The 17101-nt window shown below is 50.2% G+C and overlaps 2 protein-coding genes across 4 annotated transcripts in view; one reads left to right on the forward strand and one right to left on the reverse strand.

The window, feature by feature from the left end:
* Window positions 1–2509: 2509 nt before the first annotated feature.
* On the reverse strand, window positions 2510–12859 carry DOK2 (docking protein 2). 2 transcript variants are annotated; one of them, XM_053578278.1, is made up of 6 exons: window positions 12612–12859; window positions 8922–9035; window positions 5642–5923; window positions 5316–5403; window positions 4047–4231; window positions 2510–3579 (listed from the first exon to the last, which is right to left on the reverse strand). In XM_053578278.1, the coding sequence occupies exons 1-6, from the start codon at window positions 12840–12842 to the stop codon at window positions 2983–2985; spliced, it is 1497 nt and encodes a 498-aa protein (XP_053434253.1). In that variant the 5' UTR covers window positions 12843–12859; the 3' UTR covers window positions 2510–2982. The 2 variants fall into 2 exon arrangements, with proteins under 2 accessions (XP_053434253.1, XP_053434254.1); XM_053578279.1 differs by lacking the exon at window positions 12612–12859 and adding an exon at window positions 6904–7309 and having other exon boundaries at window positions 8922–9020.
* The window catches only part of XPO7 (exportin 7), a 93958-nt gene continuing 89608 nt past the window's right edge, over window positions 12752–17101 (forward strand). For both annotated transcript variants that reach the window (XM_053578275.1, XM_053578277.1), the window contains exon 1: window positions 12752–12872. In XM_053578275.1, the coding sequence (XP_053434250.1) occupies window positions 12855–12872 (18 nt within the window). In that variant the 5' untranslated portion in view covers window positions 12752–12854. The remainder of the gene's footprint in view (window positions 12873–17101) is intronic.

Consider the following 17101-nt stretch of genomic DNA (forward strand, 5'->3'; position numbering starts at 1 on the left):
CCATCTTACCTGTGCAGATGTCACCTCTGCATAATAATTAGCAAACAAGACCAGCTTATAAATGTCCTGGTTATAGAGAAACTTCTGGTATCAACAGGTGCCAGGCAGCAGACCCTGGAGCCAAGAGACCCTTTCTTGGATCTGTCACTCGATCTTATATCACTCTATGCCTGTTGAGGGCAGTCTGTCTCCTTACCAAGGAATTAGACAGAGAAATGCTCTGAAGAGGGCCTTGAGGTTGATCCCTCAAGCAAACCCCTTCATTAATCCATTCAGCAAACGTCTGCACGTACACTCTGCACTGTGGTATTCCTGAGGGTGGGGACAGGTCTCTGTGGTTCTCCAGCTCCAGGGCGGGGATGGTTCAGGATGCTCCAAGCAGCATTTGTTGGATGACAGAGCGATGCACACACTGCAGGTGACAGCTGTGCAGTTGCAGCCAGCTGCGATGGTGCTGACACAATGCTCTGCAGGCTGATTCACCTGCCAGCTCACATCCTCTGAGGAGGACCCTAATGGCATGGTCAGATGGCCTCAACAACTATCTCAAGAACTTTCATTACCCCTGCAACTTCCCCAAACACCCTACTTCTCCTGCCCCACCAGTCCTCACCCCGCCTTTCCCTGAGGGCCAATCTGCCACTTCCTCTTGGGAGGCAATGCCAATATCAGAATGGAAGAATACAGGGTCCTTGCCCTGGAAGGTGCAGCGGGGATGAAAGGGGGCCATGTCCAGCTTAGGACCCGCATCTCATGAAGGCAGGTCCACGCCCTGGAAGTGGGATTCAGAGGGACTGAAGGAACAGGCTCTGATATGCAGATTCCTCAAAAATTATCCCCAAGCCCTTCAGTAGTAAATTCCTTCCTTTCTTCAGGCTAAGCCCCCAGTGGCCCTTTGCACAGGCTAACACTGCCCCCTACTGGGCTGAGCCAGGATGGCCACCTCAAGCACCACCTGAGGAAAACGGAAATGTGGCATCTTACTGTGAAGAGAGTCCCCAGCTTCCACCCCTGGCCTGAAGAGGGTAAATAACACAATTCTTGGAGGCATTAGGCTTTCCTGCCTTGGGGGGTCCTGGGAACAGACAGTGCTAGCGGGGCAGCCTTTTGGCACCGACACAAGAGGCAGAGCAGAAGGTCCCTCTGCACTCTCTCCCTCTGGCTTGCTCACCATTGCTCAAATTCCTTTCATAAGGGGCAAAGCTACAGTGTGAAACAAAACTTAGGTCACAGCACACCTGAGAGGCTGGCATTAACCCCGACCTCTATACTTCATTCCCACCTATGCGCTGGCTCCTCTGTCCAGCTTCTGCCCTCCCCTGGCCAGATAGATCCCAGCCATCCTCACCTTGTCACACCAGAAACCAAGATTCATCTTGTTCTCAAAACCTGAGTTTCTAGAAACCCTCTTCTGCATTCCACATCCGGTGACTCCACTGCAGGTGCTACTCCATAACATCTTCTGATCCGTCTTTTCTGAATTTCCCCCTTTCAATTCAGCCCCAACCACCCCATCCTACCCCAAGTCTGTCTTCCCCAAGGCTATTGGGGTTGCTACTGCTCAGCTCTTAAGGGACTTCCTGTGCAAAGGCCACCGCTGTTCCTCCTTCCCCTCTAATTAGGCACATGGTCAGAATGTGCCTTCTCAAGGAGGCTGCTGCACGTTCCCTCCACTCTGAGCACAGAACTCCATCCCGAACATATTTGTGTCTCCTCCACAGTTTCTATTTCTTACTTCTATCTAGGACCCCCTTAATCTTCATCAATTTCCTTCCTACCCATAAAGGTCCACCTTAAATGCCATCTTCAATGTAAAGCCTGTCTTGGGCTCCCGACAAATTGTTCTCTAAAGCTCACAGCCCTATTTGGCCTCTCATGGCACTCATATCCCCTCTTGTGACAGACCCCTGTGCCTTGCCTCATCCTCTCTGGGCTCTGAGCAGCCTATAGCCTCATAGCTGGTGGGCTGACAGCAGAAGTTTCTGGGCATGCCCTTTCCGGAAAGCACGTATCGATGCAAAAAGAGCACAGGGCACAGAGCCTAACCTGTGGGGACCCAGCCTGCCAGGACCCGGGGGTACCTAGGGCCAGTAGAGAATTAGAGCTTGAAGGGTTCTCAGTACCCACATGGTGCAATCCCCTGCTTTAACAAAGAAGGGAAATCTCTGGGGAGGAAAGGGCTGGCTCAGGGCCACCCAGCAGGTGAGTCTCATTCCTACTGCACAGAGTACCAATAAATCCCAGTTCTTCTGTGCAATCCAGCTTTTCCCCACTACCCCACCATTTTTTCTGGTGTTGACCTTATCCTAGTAAAGGATAGATACATGTGAATACCTTTCCCAGAGCAGCCAGACTTCCATGGGCCTCATCTCTGTGACCAGATACTTGGGACCTAGGGCAGGCCCAGGGAGGAAATGACAAGGGTGGGTGTCTTGGAGTCTTCACCCCAGCAGGCTATAGCTGTCCCATCCCTACCCTCACAGGGCTCAGGCCACACAAAAAATGTGTCAGAAATGCTTTAATGTCAAAAAGAAATCTGAAACCTGCAGAAACCTACAGCCATGTCCTGAGTACCTGGAGCCAGGTTAGACCCGTAACAAGGGCCATAGCAGGCAGGAGGCCTGCGTGAGCCTAGGAACCAGTGAGATTTGCTGACATCCTCTTGTCCTCTGCCCTAAATGCCCCTAAGGTTCCCTCTAAGCCCGGGGGAAGAAAGAGAAGGAAGTGGAAAAGGAGTAGGAGGAGGGTGGGTCTCTCCAGGGCATTCTTCCTGCTTTGGGTGGTGGGTGACTCACCCAGCAGGCCTGGGGAGGGACCATCCGTCAGACCACACCACACTCCAGCAGGCCCAGACTAGGGCTTCAGGAGAAGAAGAGGAGGTTCTTCTGATGTAGTAACCAAGAGAAGTCACCAACAGAAGACTGAAGGGGAGGTGGCTGTCCCCTCCCCTCGATGTGCACTTCAATGTGGCCTGCATTTCTGTCACTTTGGGCTTTTCTTAAGTACAACATTGTCATACTCAGTTCCTGGCTGCCAGCCAGAGGCAGAGAGATCCTGCCTAGCTGGGTGGACATGCTGGAGGCCACTAGGGTCTCCTTCAGCTTTGGCCTGCCTCCTCCGTGCCTCAGGTCGGGGTGCTTGTGGGCTGTCATATAGGGTCAGAGTGGCCACACCCTCTGGCTCATCATATATGTGGTCAGCTTGAGGGCATAGGGTCTCCTCAATACTGTCATACAGAGGGTCAGCCGGGATCTGGGGAGGGCCTGACAGCATGCAATTGAAGCTCTTCCCCAAAGACCGGGCCACTGCATCAAAGGGCACCGCGTACTCCCCCTCTGGGCCTGGAGGCCACGGGGCAGGCACCAGAGTGGGTGAAGGTGGCGGCAGCGAGTCATGGGGCCGGGGCAGCACAGTAGGTATCGTGGCAGGCTGAGGTTGGGGCCCAGGAGGGGGAGCATTCTTCTGGGCAGAGATGGCCTCTTCCAGGGCCAAGAAGATCTCATTGCCATGCTGGGTTTCAAACTCAAAGTTGCCCTCTCCAGAGACGCAGCGTCGGCCTGCCTCGAAGGAAAAGGTCACCTAAGTCAGAGGAAAGGAGGTTACTGGTAGGGCCACAGGGCGGGGCTGCTTTCTTGGGCCCCACTGTCAACCACAGGCCCTGGGCCTGCAGCTGCCCTGCACCAGAAACTGTCAAGACTTCTCCATCCATGGAAAAGACTTGAAAGGACTCCCTTCTCTCCCCACCCTTCATGCTCCCTTCCACTCATGAATGTTCACAGCCTGGCACAAAAGTCAGCCACCACTCCCCGTCTAACCTCTCCACCTCTCCTTCCTTCTCTTCCCACCTCCACCTCCTCATCACTCTCCCCTCCTCACACCCATGCCTCTCCCAGGCTTCTCTCCCCCTAACTGTCTCTCCCTGCTGGTCTTTTATCTCTGCCTTTCCCTCCTCCCTGCCCCCTCCTTCCTTTCTCTCTTCCTGCTCCCTGACCCCCTCTTGGTTCAAAACTCATCCTTTCTTTCCTGCCCCGCACAGCAGCCCTCACCTTGTCCCGCCCAAACCGTCTCAGGAACCTGTAGGGCCATTCAAACAGCGGGGAGCTGGGCTCAGGGCCACCCCACAGTTCCAGGGCGCTCTCCCCTGCACGCAGGGTGTAGGATCCCCGGAGGCGGCACCTCTCACTGGCTTTTGTAGGTCTTATGAGAACGGCAAATTCCTTACAGGGGACCACTGGGGAGGAGAGGAGAGAGAAGGCAGTTAATGGGAAGCAGCTGGTGTGCCTCTCACCACAACACTGGTTCTCAATGAGCGTGCTAGAGGATTTCTAAAAGAAGTATTATCGGGTGGCGCCTGTGGCTCAGTCGGTAAGGCGCCGGTCCCATATACCCAGGGTGGCGGGTTCAAACCCGGCCCCGGCCAAACTGCAACCAAAAAATAGCCGGGCGTTGTGGCGGGCGCCTGTAGTCCCAGCTACTTGGGAGGCTGAGGCAAGAGAATTGCTTAAGCCCAGGAATTGGAGGTTGCTGTGAGCTGTGTGAGGCCACGGCACTCTACCAAGGGCCATAAAGTGAGACTCTGTCTCTACAAAAAAAAAAAAAGTATTATCCGCTACTCGGGAGGCTGAGGCAGGAGAATCGCCTAAGCCCAGGAGTTGGAGGTTGCTGTGAGCTGTGTGATGCCACGGCACTCTACCGAGGGCAATAAAGTGAAACTCTTGTCTCTACAAAAAAAAAAAAAGAAGTATTATCCATGTACTCACGACCTCCAACCTGAATCCTGAAGGCCGAGCTGCTCCGTGCTGGGTCACACTCCCCGAAATGCCAACTACCTCCACCTCCTACCCTAGTAGACACCATGCCCACGTCCTTCCTGCTATTGTGGCCACAGCCACAGCCCGTCTTCACCCTACCTCTCACCTCACAGCAGCCGCCTCCACAGTTCCTCCTGCCACAGCTGTGGGTAAAGCCTGTCCCTCCCTTCCACATATCAACTGGTGTCCCCCGGGGGTTGAGTTTAGGTGGAAGACTAAGGAGAGTTTCTCTCTATCCAGCAGTGCCTCAAAAACAGCACCCTCACCTACCCTAGCAGCAGGGCCTGGGAAACAAGGGGTGAACCAAAGGTGACACGCAAGGCAGGCCAGGCTCCTCCACCTTGGGCCACACCCGGAAGTTAGGGGGAGAGGCTGAGCAGGGGATGGCCCCAGCTAGGGGCAACCACAGGCAGGAAGCCCCAGGACTGAACGCTGGCCCACACCTCCTCCCAGCCACACCCTGAAGTCAGCACCCAGGGAGCCAGGGCAGCCCCTGTCCCTCACCTGAGGCTGTGCTGCTATACAGTTCATTCTCCTCCATGCAAGGCTGGTTGCTCCTCCCCTCGGGCCCTGACAGCTCCTTCCTCTGCCCCTGGAGAAGAAGCCCCAGGTCTCACCATGATCCCCAATCCTAAGACCTATCCCAGCCCCAGGCTTTTGCTCAGTGCCCACCCCACCCGCCTGCCCTGTCTGTAAGGCTGGCTTGGTGTCCCCACATCAAGGAAGCACCCTGCATCCTGACCTCGAGTCTCCTAACTCCTGCCCACAGGAAGCATCTAGTGCCCCACCCTGCATGCCCCCTTGCCTTTCTGCAGCCCTGGACAACTCACAGGGAAAGCCAGCAGGCAGATGGCCTGCATCCAGTCACCGCGCTCTGCAGAGGGGGCTGCCAGGAGGTACAGGCGTTCCTTGGTCTCCAGGATGAAGGCACTGGTGTCCCGGGGGCTGCTGGCCTCCCCACTGGCCTCAGCCACCCGCAGGCAGTCGCTGAGGCGAATAACCCTCCGGGCAGCCTCTCCCCGGCGTGGCTTCTCTGGGCTCTCCTGGAGCTCCAGCCGGGCCAGGGCACAGCCTGACTGTCCATATAGCACAGCTCCGAACCGGCGCCATTTCTGAGCCCAAATGTGTGGGTGGCAGGCCCAGGAGAGAGACCACAGAGAGGGAGAGAGTGAACAAAGGAGCCAGGGGAGAAGAACAGGGCAGCCACCCAAAGGTAAGGAGAAAGGTAAAAATCACAGGAGACCCTGGGAGGAAGAGAGGATGATAGGGAATGCAGGAAATAAAAACTGGAGATCAGCTGCAAACAACTCAGAAGAGGTCTGCAAGCAAGAGCAGAGAGATTGCTAAAGGCACAAGGCAGCACAGCCGTGAGCCCCACAGGTGCAGGCTGCAAGAAGGCCACAGGGGCCCAACCCCAGCAGATCCAGTGTAGGGGAGAAAAGCAGGTGAGTCACCAAAGCCCAAAGGAGGTAGCAGGGCAGCACGGGGCCCAGACGGGAGACCTCACTCTCAGTCTGTGTGAAGTCCTGGAGGAGGCCCTGCCTCCAGGAGCCTCTCTCCACCCTGCTGAACCTTTTCTGCCTCACTGCTTGACAGGGTGGGCCATGGTGGGGAGATAGGTGCCCCCCAGTGTTGGTCAGCTGAGGGTCATTCATGGAGGGCAGGGAAGGAGGAAGATGGACATGCAGGGGCCCCGGCTCCCGGAGGCCCCAGCCCACCTTCACACCAACCAAACATGCTCCGCAGCGGGGGGAAAGGGGAGAGGAACCTCCACTGTCATCCCAACTTGTGCCTCCCAGCTTTTCCTTCCATTCCCTTCCAAGCTGTCCCCATGAGAGGTCAACACAGAGCAAAAGAGCCAAGAGACCAGAGATTAAGTCAGTACCCTCCCCCAACCGCCAGGGCAAACAGTGAAGAGGAGAGTTTGGGGCCTAGTTTGGGCCTGGTTTGGGAAGCAACATTTGGTAAGGAAAGACCTTTCCTGAGGTTGAACACTAGGTCTAACTTAGTGGATTCTACAAAGGTTTTGGAACACAGACCTCCCTCTCGACCCCAGGGGTTTCCAGCAGCCCCAGCCTCGCCCTTCTCCCACCTTTCCAAACGTCTGCTGCTGCTGGAGATACAGGCAGCCCTGCTTCACGGCCACGTCGCCCATCCTCTGACCATCTCGCTGCCCCGGCTTCAGCCCTCTCCTTCCACTTCTGCCCTTTCTCTCCTTTCTCTTCTCAGCTGTGTGTTCCCCCTTCTCTCAAGTTCATTTCCTCTCTGCCTAGAGTTTCTGCAGTATTCTAGTCTGCTTGATGACGACAGGCCGATATAGGCCCTGTGGTTTCTCGTGTGTGTGTGTGTGTGTTTTTTTTCTTGCTGAGTGAGTTTCATGCTCAAGCTTCCTGCATTTCCAGTGAGTTAGAGACAATTTCCAGAAAGTCAAAAGCCACCTCTTCAGTGAGCAACTGAGGGGCAGAAGCTGGCACAGGCACCAGCAAAGAGTGGCTACCCTGCAGGAATAAAGAGACCCAGAAACCAAATTTGACAGTAAAACCACTAGCAGAGGTCTCCTCCCTATCCCCTAGGCTGGCTGCTGAGAAAGACAGCTGGAAGACAACCAACCCAACCCACTGAAGTTCAAAATGAGGAAACAGAGGCTCAGAAAGGTCTGTCTGAGGGACCTGTTCAAGGCCACCAAATTGGAACCCAGGTTTCTCAGCTCTAATAGCTGAATTGCACACAGAACTGAACGCAGACACACAAGACTGCCCACAAGGGCACGCTACCCAATACCACTCGCATTCTCTCTTTCTCTCTCACATACACACAGATACACGGATGCAATTGTTTCACTAACTGAAACACTCCTTGCCTGCTGACAACATACACTTACACCGCCCGGTGAAGATTTTAGAAACATGAATATCCCTTCTGGAGAAGGAATTTACTCCCCCCAAACAGCTAAATTGTTAGGTTTTGCCCTCTTTCCAGCCTTCCTGACCATTACAAAGCCACTTGGGTTTCACCTGGAGATTACCTTAAGTGATTACAATAGCAATCACTTTAATAAATTTTGTATGTATTTTTATGTAATTTATATTTAAGATTAATTTATATTTAATATATTTTTTAAATGCTTCATGGCTACCTTAAGTTTCCAAGCACACACGTTCACCAGCCATGCTATTCCTTGGCAAAGGCAGAGCAGGTATGAACACACCTGTCTGCAACTTGTCTGTGGGTGCAGAGCTAGTGGGGGGCAGAGAGGAAGAAAAGCCTAGGGCTCCTAATCTTTAATTAAACACTTTGCTGGGGCCCTTAGTGGAATCCAGACTCCATGCAAGATACATCGTTTGTGGGAAATCCAAGCTTCTTAGAGAGATTTAACTTAGAGCCAGATGGCTTAGAGTGGCCAACTAGATGGAGGCAGTCTAGAAATATTAGGGGAAAATGAGAATTAGACTAACACTCTTGGGGTTAATCCCATAATGGATGCTTATATAAAAAGGCCCGCTTCCTCTACCACAGGGGTTCAGTTGCCCTGGTGGGGAGAGCAGAGCTGTGCAGAGCTCAGGCTATCTGTGGTACATGCCAGTTGGACCAAAACAACTTAAAAAAAATTAATGTTAGGAGTCCTGGGAGGAGACAGCTGAGTCACTTCAACCTCACCGCCCTCAGCCCTGCTGCCTGGCTTTGAACAGGTTGATCCAAAGCTCGAGGGAATGCCGAGAATGTTGTTGTGGGAAAAGCACACCTTGTTAAGTGGCATGGGGTACAGAAACGGGATGTGGCCCATGTTGTCTCTCTAGTCCCTAAGGAGAGCCAGCTGTGCGTGAAGCTGCATGGTCTTTAGGCTTGTAGAATATGAAGAGAAGCGCTGTTAGGATCATCTTGGGGGCTGCCAGAGCAGTGCCTTTCAAACTATAATGTGCAGCCTAAAGGCAGATTCCAATAAAGTAGGTCTGGAGTGAGCCCTGAGATGCTGGCATGGCAGCTAGGTGGGCCAGACGGCACTTTGAGGCCAAGACCATAAAGGATGTTCCCACCACCGCTCCCACCGTCTTCCCTGAAGGCAAACTGGGCACATTCCACTATAAACCACAGGGGGGCACCCAAGCTTACCAGATTACTTGAAAACTGCTTAAACCTGGAGGCTTGAACCCCAGGCAATGTAGACACCTCCATCTCATCCCTTGCCAGTGAAAGCTGGAGAAGTTCTCCTCCTGTAGCCATTGTCTACAGAAGATAGGATAGCAAGAGTCTAACAAGAGTAACACTCTTGAGTCCTTTAAGGCCCTTCAACTTGCTCTAGTAGGATTTGTGAGGACCCTGAGAGGAAAGCACTATCCCCAGTACCAGCTGCCTAGCCATACGGGAGCCCTGTGAGGAGCCCATGGCACAGCGCAGGAGCAGAGAATTTGAGGTCCTTAGGCTCCCCAGACACCAATGATGGATGGAGAAAGCACTGAAAAGGATCCTGGTGGTTTATACTGGGAATGCCTCTTGGCTTCTCTTTGCTTTCACTGCAAAGAAAACGGGACCCCCAACTCGCACCTCTGCCTCAATATAAGGCACCAGGACCCTTTCCTTGACAATGGTTTCTCTCAGCAAGAGTCAGAGGAATCTCAGACCACAGCTCCAAGAACTTTGCAACCTTTTGTTACTATTCTTCTTTGATGTTTAGCAACAAAATCCTAACACAAATGGGCTGTGAGCTGTGTTTGTAAGCCACAAAAGAGAAGCAGGAGAGACTGCGTCTGACTCTTTGGGAATGCTTGCAAAGTAGGTAGCCCCAAATTCTGTGTAGGTGAGAACAGCTGCCCAAGAAGTCGCTGTGAACATACATTAGGAAAAACAGATACAAGATGGGCAGAGAGGTGATGTGGGCCTCAGAAGAAGGACTGAACAAAGAAATAAGTGAGTTGTTTCTGAAAGATCCATCCTTGATTCTCCAACCCTGAGTAGTTTCTGGCTTGAGGGGAAGGAAAACAATTCCAATCTCTTGGGTTTCATTTGTATCACCACCATCCACTTCCACCTTCTCCATTAAGTATATCACTTTTTCAATGCTAAGAAAAGAAAGAACCCAGTTCTGGAAACCCTATAAGAAGAGGAGCCTGTAACATAACATGACACAATGTAATGATTATATTACTTAACACTGATACAACACTAAAACGCTTTGGGTTCTCATATGACCCACACACACACCCTAGAATGAGACTGGGATATAAAGTTAATTCATTCAAGTCAGGGGACAACTTTCCACCTGGTGGTGAAAAGCCTCACCAGGGAGGCAGTGACAACTAAGCAGAGAAGTAAGTGATAGAGGAAACCAGCCATTTAAAGATCTGAGCAGGTAAAGATTCCAGGCAGCAGTTACTGCAAGTGTACAGGCCCTGAGGCAGAAGCACCTTGGATATGAGGAACTACAAGAAAGCAGGAAGGACCAGCACGCTGTGAACAAGGGGGGCAGGGTAGAGATAAGATCATCTCATTTGACCTCTTGGGACACTGCAAATATTTGGATTCTCAGTGCAATGGGAGGCCACTTACGAATTTTACATAGGTATGTAAATCATCTGAACTATAATTTTTTTTTTTTTTTGTAGAGACAGAGTTTCACTTTATTGCCCTCGGTAGAGTGCCGTGGCGTCACACAGCTCACAGCAACCTCCAACTCCTGGGCTTAGGCGATTCTCCTGCCTCAGCCTCCCAAGTAGCTGGGACTACAGGCGCCCGCCACAACACCTGGCTATTTTTTTTTTATTGCAGTTCGGCCGGGGCTGGGTTTGAACCCGCCACCCTCAGTATATGGGACCAGCGCCCTGCTCACTGAGCCACAGGCGCCGCCCTGAACTATGATTTTTAAAGGAATGTCCTGAAGCTCTGTGGGAAATGGATTATCAAGAGGCAAGACAGGATTCAAGGAAACTAGTTCAGAATCCATTACCAGAGCACAGGAGAAATGTAATGGTGCCTTAAACCAGAGTGTTAGCAGTAGAGATAAACAGAGTGGCCATATTTGGGTCTATACAGAGACTGAACAGAACTTGCAGGTGGATTGGATACAGGGACTGTTAAGATGTGAGAAGTGGGTGACAAAAGAAACAAGTGGGGGATGAGGCAGCAGGGGAGACAGATTCAGGCCTAGCCCAGGGGGAAGCTATTACCTCTACCCGGTGAAGTACTGAATCCAAAGACTGCCACTGTAATTGTGATTTTAAGAATAAATACACCGGGCGGCTCCTGTGGCTCAGTGAGTAGGGCGCCGGCCCCATATGCCGAGGGTGGCGGGTTCGGACCCAGCCCCGGCCAAACTGCAACAGAAAAATAGCCGGGCGTTGTGGCGGGCGCCTGTAGTCCCAGCTGCTCGGGAGGCTGAGGCAAGAGAATCGCTTAAGCCCAAGAGTTAGAGGTTGCTGTGAGCCGTGTGACGCCACAGCACTCTACCGAGGGCGGTACAGTAAGACTCTGTCTCTACAAAAAAAAAAGAATAAATACACCACTGCACAATGCAAGCTCTGGAAGCCCTGGACCTCATAACCCTGCCTCTTTACGCTCTCAGAGCTATTGCTTCGACATTGGAAGCTTACTGCAGAAAAACAACAAAACAAAACCAATCTGACATATCAAAGTCTAGCTAAGCTGCTCAGAAGGAATAGTCAAAAGCTCTATCTCATTTCTACCTCCTAAATCTCCTCTGAGTCAATCTAATTGGCACAGCCTTTGCAAACAGAACCCTAGGTCCAAGGAAATCTGGGTAATGTAGTTTTTAGGTGTCCTATTGCTGCAAACCAGGAAGACACATTAGGAGTATGGAGGTTAAAATGAACAGAGTGCGCGTCCACTGTATTCACAACAGAAAGAGTGTGTCATTAATTCACTACCCTTTGCATCACCCCTTGTAACACCATCCCCAATAAATACAAACATCAAACAATGCTCTCAGAATCCAGCTAAGACCTAGACTGGAGGCTTGAATGGAAGCCAGGGGAGAGTCCAATGGAAAACAGGAATCAGCATTATCTAATAAAGATAATTCCTATTGGAAAGATTGGAAATAGCCTCAACATGCAAGGACTGACCTCATGTGACCTAGAAGAATGGCTTTCCCACTCAGCTTGCGCCCAGGGGTCCCAGCCACGGGCACCACCAACTCTCCCAGCATCTAACCCCTCTCAGGAGACAGCCTAGAGTACAGGTTAAGATACCAATCTCTTTGAAAAGATACGACTGTGTCTTCCGTGCATTTTGATCATCACTACTATTTGGCGGCTATTTCCATCAATGTTTATCCAGGAGAAAAGGACAAAAATGAAATTAAAGAGGTAACTATTGGGGTTGCTGGTGAAACCTCCTATCAGACGGCAATGGTCCAGGTCCGGAAAGCTAGGAAGACACACACACAGATTTTGTCCCCGCCGAGAACAGGACCGTGGAAAGTAAAGAATGCTGCAGGCATCCTAGGTGGGGGACGGGGGTCAACGGCGGCGGACGCCTAGGAAGACCCCTCCCGCATCTGGTATCAACAGAGCTGCACGGCATCGTGGGGGAGGGGGTCCAGGGGCGAGTCAAGGGGAAGACACTTGGGAAGAGAGGAAGCCACAGGGTGCAGGGGTTCCGAGCGGGGACAAACCCCGACCCCATCCAAAAGCCCACACCACGCAGACCACACGAAAGCAGCGCCAACTCCCACGGCAGCGCCCACCCGCCGGAGCGAGCGCGGCCCCTTTAAAAACCATGTAAACAAAGCTTTGTTCCCCCAGCTGCCCCTCCTCCGCGCTCCCCCGGCCCGCTCCTTCCTCCCACCCGGCGTCCCCGGGCCGCTGACGTTGCCCGCGCCTCTACGCCGTCCCAGCAGTGCTGCGCATTCTCCAACCGCGGCCCGGGCCGCCGAGGCCTGCGCAGCCGAGCGGCGCTACGCCGTGAGCGTAGCGCGACGGGCCCCCAGCGCGCAGGCGCAGCGGCGACGGCGGCGGCGGCGGCAGCGGCCCCGGCCGAGGTGCGCGCTGGGGGGGAGGGGGGGCCGGAGAGGAGCATGAATGGAGCAAAATGGCGGATCATGTGCAGGTGAGAGGAGCCGCGGGGGGGAGGGGGCGGCCACGGAGAGTGGGGAGTGAGTGGGGGGCGCACGCGGCCCACAGGGCGCGGGCCAGCTCGGGGTTCGCCAGGCCCGCGCCGCCGCCAGCCGGGGCTCCGGAGCCGCCGCCCGTCCCGGAGCTCTGGGGCCTTTCCCGCCTCCCGGGCCGGGGGCCTCCTCCATCCCCTCCCACCCGGTCCCACGCCTCGCTCACGGAGCTTGAGGGGCAGCAATCGGCGCCCCGGCGCGCTCAGCCCGTCTCGCCTCCTAGTCACCGTCTTCACGCAGGAGGGAGGCCTCTGCCAAGTCCTCAGTGACCCCCCCCACCGACCGGGAAGGGAGCGCGACCCCCTTGTCGACTCGGTCCTGAGGGTGACTCCCCCATCACACCCGCCGTCCCTCAGCAAATAACAAAAAGAAAACCTCACGCTGATAAACCTCACTCTCCGGAGTCTTTCCCGCCGCCTTCCTCTCACGCCCCGGAATACCAGAGGACCCCCCCGCACCCTCCCGCCTCTTTCTTCCCCCCCACCCGCGGATGCGTCCTTCGCTCCCGCAATTCAAATCGCACAGCCCCAAGAGCCCAGCTCCCAGTCCTCCAAAATGGGTGTCAGGCCTCGGCCCGCCTCCCCTCCCGTCCCCCCTATCCACAGTGAAGGAGTTGAGCGCCCACACCTCCTGTGAAACACGGGGTGGAGGGGGGTGTGTCTGAAATGAAAGACGCAGGGTTGGGTGCACACGTTGCTCGGGAGGGTCTTGATCCGGCTCAAGAGCCGCCTGGGGCTTGTTTTAGGGCCAGGCCACTTTTCCTCAAAGGCACACAGGCCCTGGCACATACCAAACCCCATAGTAAGCTAGAGGAGTGCAGGGTTATTTCTTGCAAACTACATAAAGTGTTTCCTCCCTGTGCCTTAGAGCTGATATTTTTATGGCAGTTACTGGCGGAAATCTATTGTCAGGGACCTTCAGATTTTTTAGGTAACGAACTGCACAGGTTTTGTGTTGTGGGAAGTAAAGATTAGCGAGCAAGAAGCGTCGCCTTTATTTTGCTTACTATGTAACATCATTCTTCAAGTATAAAGAATGATCTCATTCTTAATATATCTGCAAGAAGCTGGAGTGGTGCATCTTCTGCCCCTTTCTTTGATTAGGATAAAAGGGGCTAAATGAAAGACTCCATTTTCAGGGCAGGGATCGGTAAAGTAGATCGTGGCAGAGTGCGGGACAGGTTACCAAGACAGAACTATAACAGACTTAACCACAGATGGAAAACCACAAGATTTGTGTTTTTAAAGCCAGTGTCAGCCTAATTCAGAAGTAGCTGTACTTGATACAAGGTAATAGCTTAGCACCTTGAGTTTTATAGCAGCCATTTCTAAGAAGTGTGAAAGATTTTATGTGGTTTTTAAAAATTCTTGGATCTTAAAAGTAAGTAAGCAGGAATTACTTCTGTCACCTAAAAGAACAGAACCAAAGTACAGAGTCTTTTAATGAGATCTGTGTAAGATAGGGCTAGGTGGACCAGTCTGTGGAGTTTAGGCCTAGTGCTTTTATTTACTGGGGGGAAAAACAGTGTCCATGAGCATTCCAGAACATGCTTTGAACAGATAGCCTTTCTGAAGGACGTTTTGGAATGCAGAGGAAATCAGTACTTTTATGAATATATGTTGTTCTACTTCCTATAAAGAAACATCTCTTAATATGATATCGTCCACATTTTTGAGGCAAAAAGATTGTCATTTGTAACCATTTGAAAGTCAAGATAGGTCCAAACAATCTTCATAGCATTTATTTTGCTCAAAGAATGGTGTAATTTTTAGTAAGCAAATGTCTTTTCCTACCTTCTGAAAAATAAATCTACCACCCGTAAGAATTTATTAACTTTTCAAAGTAAAGGGAAACATATTGGTCAGTGTTTTATTTTTGCTTATTTGCTTTTAAGAACTGTAATGTTACTCTAAATTAGTGCTTAGTGGTCTTTCTACCAACAGCATAAGTGTGTCAGTTTTTTTCTCTTTAGAGAGAATGGAACATACTGTTTTTTCTTTTTTAAACCACTAAGTTAGTTTTGGTACTATTGGATTCTCACAGACTTCAAGGTGGTAGTTTATTGTGACAGAAAATCTTCCTATGAAAAAGATACACCCTTCCCCAGGTAGAATGAGTTAGTAAATGACAGGATTCCTTAAAGGCCAGTCTGCAGTGCATTGAAGAAAGAATGTTTTTCTCCTAAAAGTCTTCAAACATGAGATTTATAAAGGAGTACATTAAAGATTCAAGACAGTGATTATTTAAAAGTTACATATATGGAACTAAATAGTTGAGTCATTATATCTAGTGCTTTTCTGAACCACCAGGGTGAGCAGTTTTTTCATAATTGAGGCTAAGGAAGTATCATATGATTCTCAGGTTCTCTCAGGCTGAAGCCTTGGGCATCTCTCTTCTAAAGATGTGTTTTATGGAAGATCTTAAGTGCCATAAAACTTTAGTAATGGAAAAATTATAATATTTGGTTTGTCTTTTAGTTCTGTTGATGACATAGTCAAGTATCTTTAGAAGAGGGGCCATAAGCAACTCCTGATGTAGTAGGTTTGTTACGCTTTGTCTTAAGTGACCTTATCTGGTCTTATGTGACTTTATCAACTCCAACCTTTAGGGTTACGAAGCATTGCAGGGGGCGGGGGATCAAACTTAGTTGTATTTAATGGTCTTCATTTGCCCTTGTCTGTATTTTAAATATGTAAAGTTAAGTGAAGATGAGGAGTCAGTCTCTTCCTTTACTGGCTAGCCATTGCAAAGAGATGAAGACAAACTCTTACGTTAAACAGGGGTAATGAAAAAAGATTAAGAAGAATCTGTTACTGGTTTTCATAGTGCTATCTGGTGTGCAGGAGCTTGAGAGGAAAAGGAAAGTAAATAACATAATTATATATTAATATGCTATTTAATATGTGAGTGTATTGAATATATAATGATAATATAAAGGAAGAACATTTGGGGTTTTGTTGGATTTGTTGGATTGTTATGCTCAGTCTTACCCCACATCTTAAAGTATTATTTATTGGGCTCTGCATTATGAGTTTGTACTAACAGAGTACTATTTTCAAGGTAGTCATAGTTTGTTTTAAATTCCAGACACAGTAATTAATTATTGACTGCTAGTGTAACTCTAAGGATTTGTGAAGAATCATTACAACTGGCAGGTTGAAATTTAACACGGTACAAAATTTAGCCTGATTATAGCAAAAATGATAGTCATCTTTTCGGCTTTTAAAAGTACATAAGGAAATGATGAATGTTATGGGGTAGTCCATTTTGAGAAGGGAGTTCTGTACAACTATGAGAATTTTAAATGGAAAAAAGAGTAACTTCTGTAACTTTTTTCTAGTTAAACTAGTACCAGAATGCTTATTGCGTGCAAGACCCTTTCTTCTTGGGCACTGCAGAGGATTCAGAATGAGAAAGACACTGGGGCCAGATTGCTGAAGTGTCAAATTCTGATGCTGTCTTTGGACAGAGCTTCAGAAGCAGATACAAGAGTGAATACATTGATTTCAAAACATCTGTGTTGGGTGATACTGGAATAGCTATATCTTCTCATCTTCCCCACTTTTGTGAATTTGTACAAATAATATGTCCATATTTTAAAAGAATACACTTGTTAACTCAGACTTAGTATATTTCATCTTGTGAGAGAAGACTTGATGTGAATATATGCATGTGGTGTCATTCAAACACCCAATAAAATACAAAATATAATACTGTGATAGAGTAATCTCTAATTTAGGTGGCAGTAATAGAAGCACCAAGAAGATCCCTATTCTGTAATCTTATAGAAAAATTGCTTTCATTTGATCCAGAAATTGATGTTCATAATCACCAGTTGTATTTTCTTTTTTTCTTAGATGGGTTTTGAAAGCAATATTGTATCATAGCCTATACATGGAGGAGGGAGAGTTGCCAATTTAGACCTTTAAGCTAATATCTCTTTGTAGGTACAACTGTTGAGGCTACTTTACTCATTTCAATGTGTGTAAGAAAGATAGTGTTTTGAAATTGTATCCTTTTTTTTTTTAACCAAACATTTGTTATCTCAGATTTTCTCAGGGTCAGAAATCTGGGAGTAGCTGACCTAGAGGGTTCTGGTTCAGAGTCTCTTATCCCAGGTCAAACTATCATGGGGGGAGGGGGGCTTGATTGAGGATGGAAAATCTTCTTT

The sequence above is a fragment of the Nycticebus coucang genome, chromosome 24 (genome assembly GCF_027406575.1).
Source record: "Nycticebus coucang isolate mNycCou1 chromosome 24, mNycCou1.pri, whole genome shotgun sequence".
Classification (NCBI taxonomy): domain Eukaryota; kingdom Metazoa; phylum Chordata; class Mammalia; order Primates; family Lorisidae; genus Nycticebus; species Nycticebus coucang.

What these genes read in the sequence shown, in the direction of transcription:
- DOK2 (XM_053578278.1), bottom strand. Translation starts at nt 12,842, where the DNA reads ATGCTCCTCTCCGGCCCCCCCTCCCCCCCAGCGCGCACCTCGGCCGGG. An exon ending in TCTGCCTGCTGGCTTTCCCT is followed by an intron (nt 5,404 to 5,641) that starts GTGAGTTGTCCA and finishes CTTCTTCTCCAG; the next exon opens with GGGCAGAGGAAGGAGCTGTC. An exon ending in GACGGTTTGGGCGGGACAAG is followed by an intron (nt 3,580 to 4,046) that starts GTGAGGGCTGCT and finishes CCTCTGACTTAG; the next exon opens with GTGACCTTTTCCTTCGAGGC.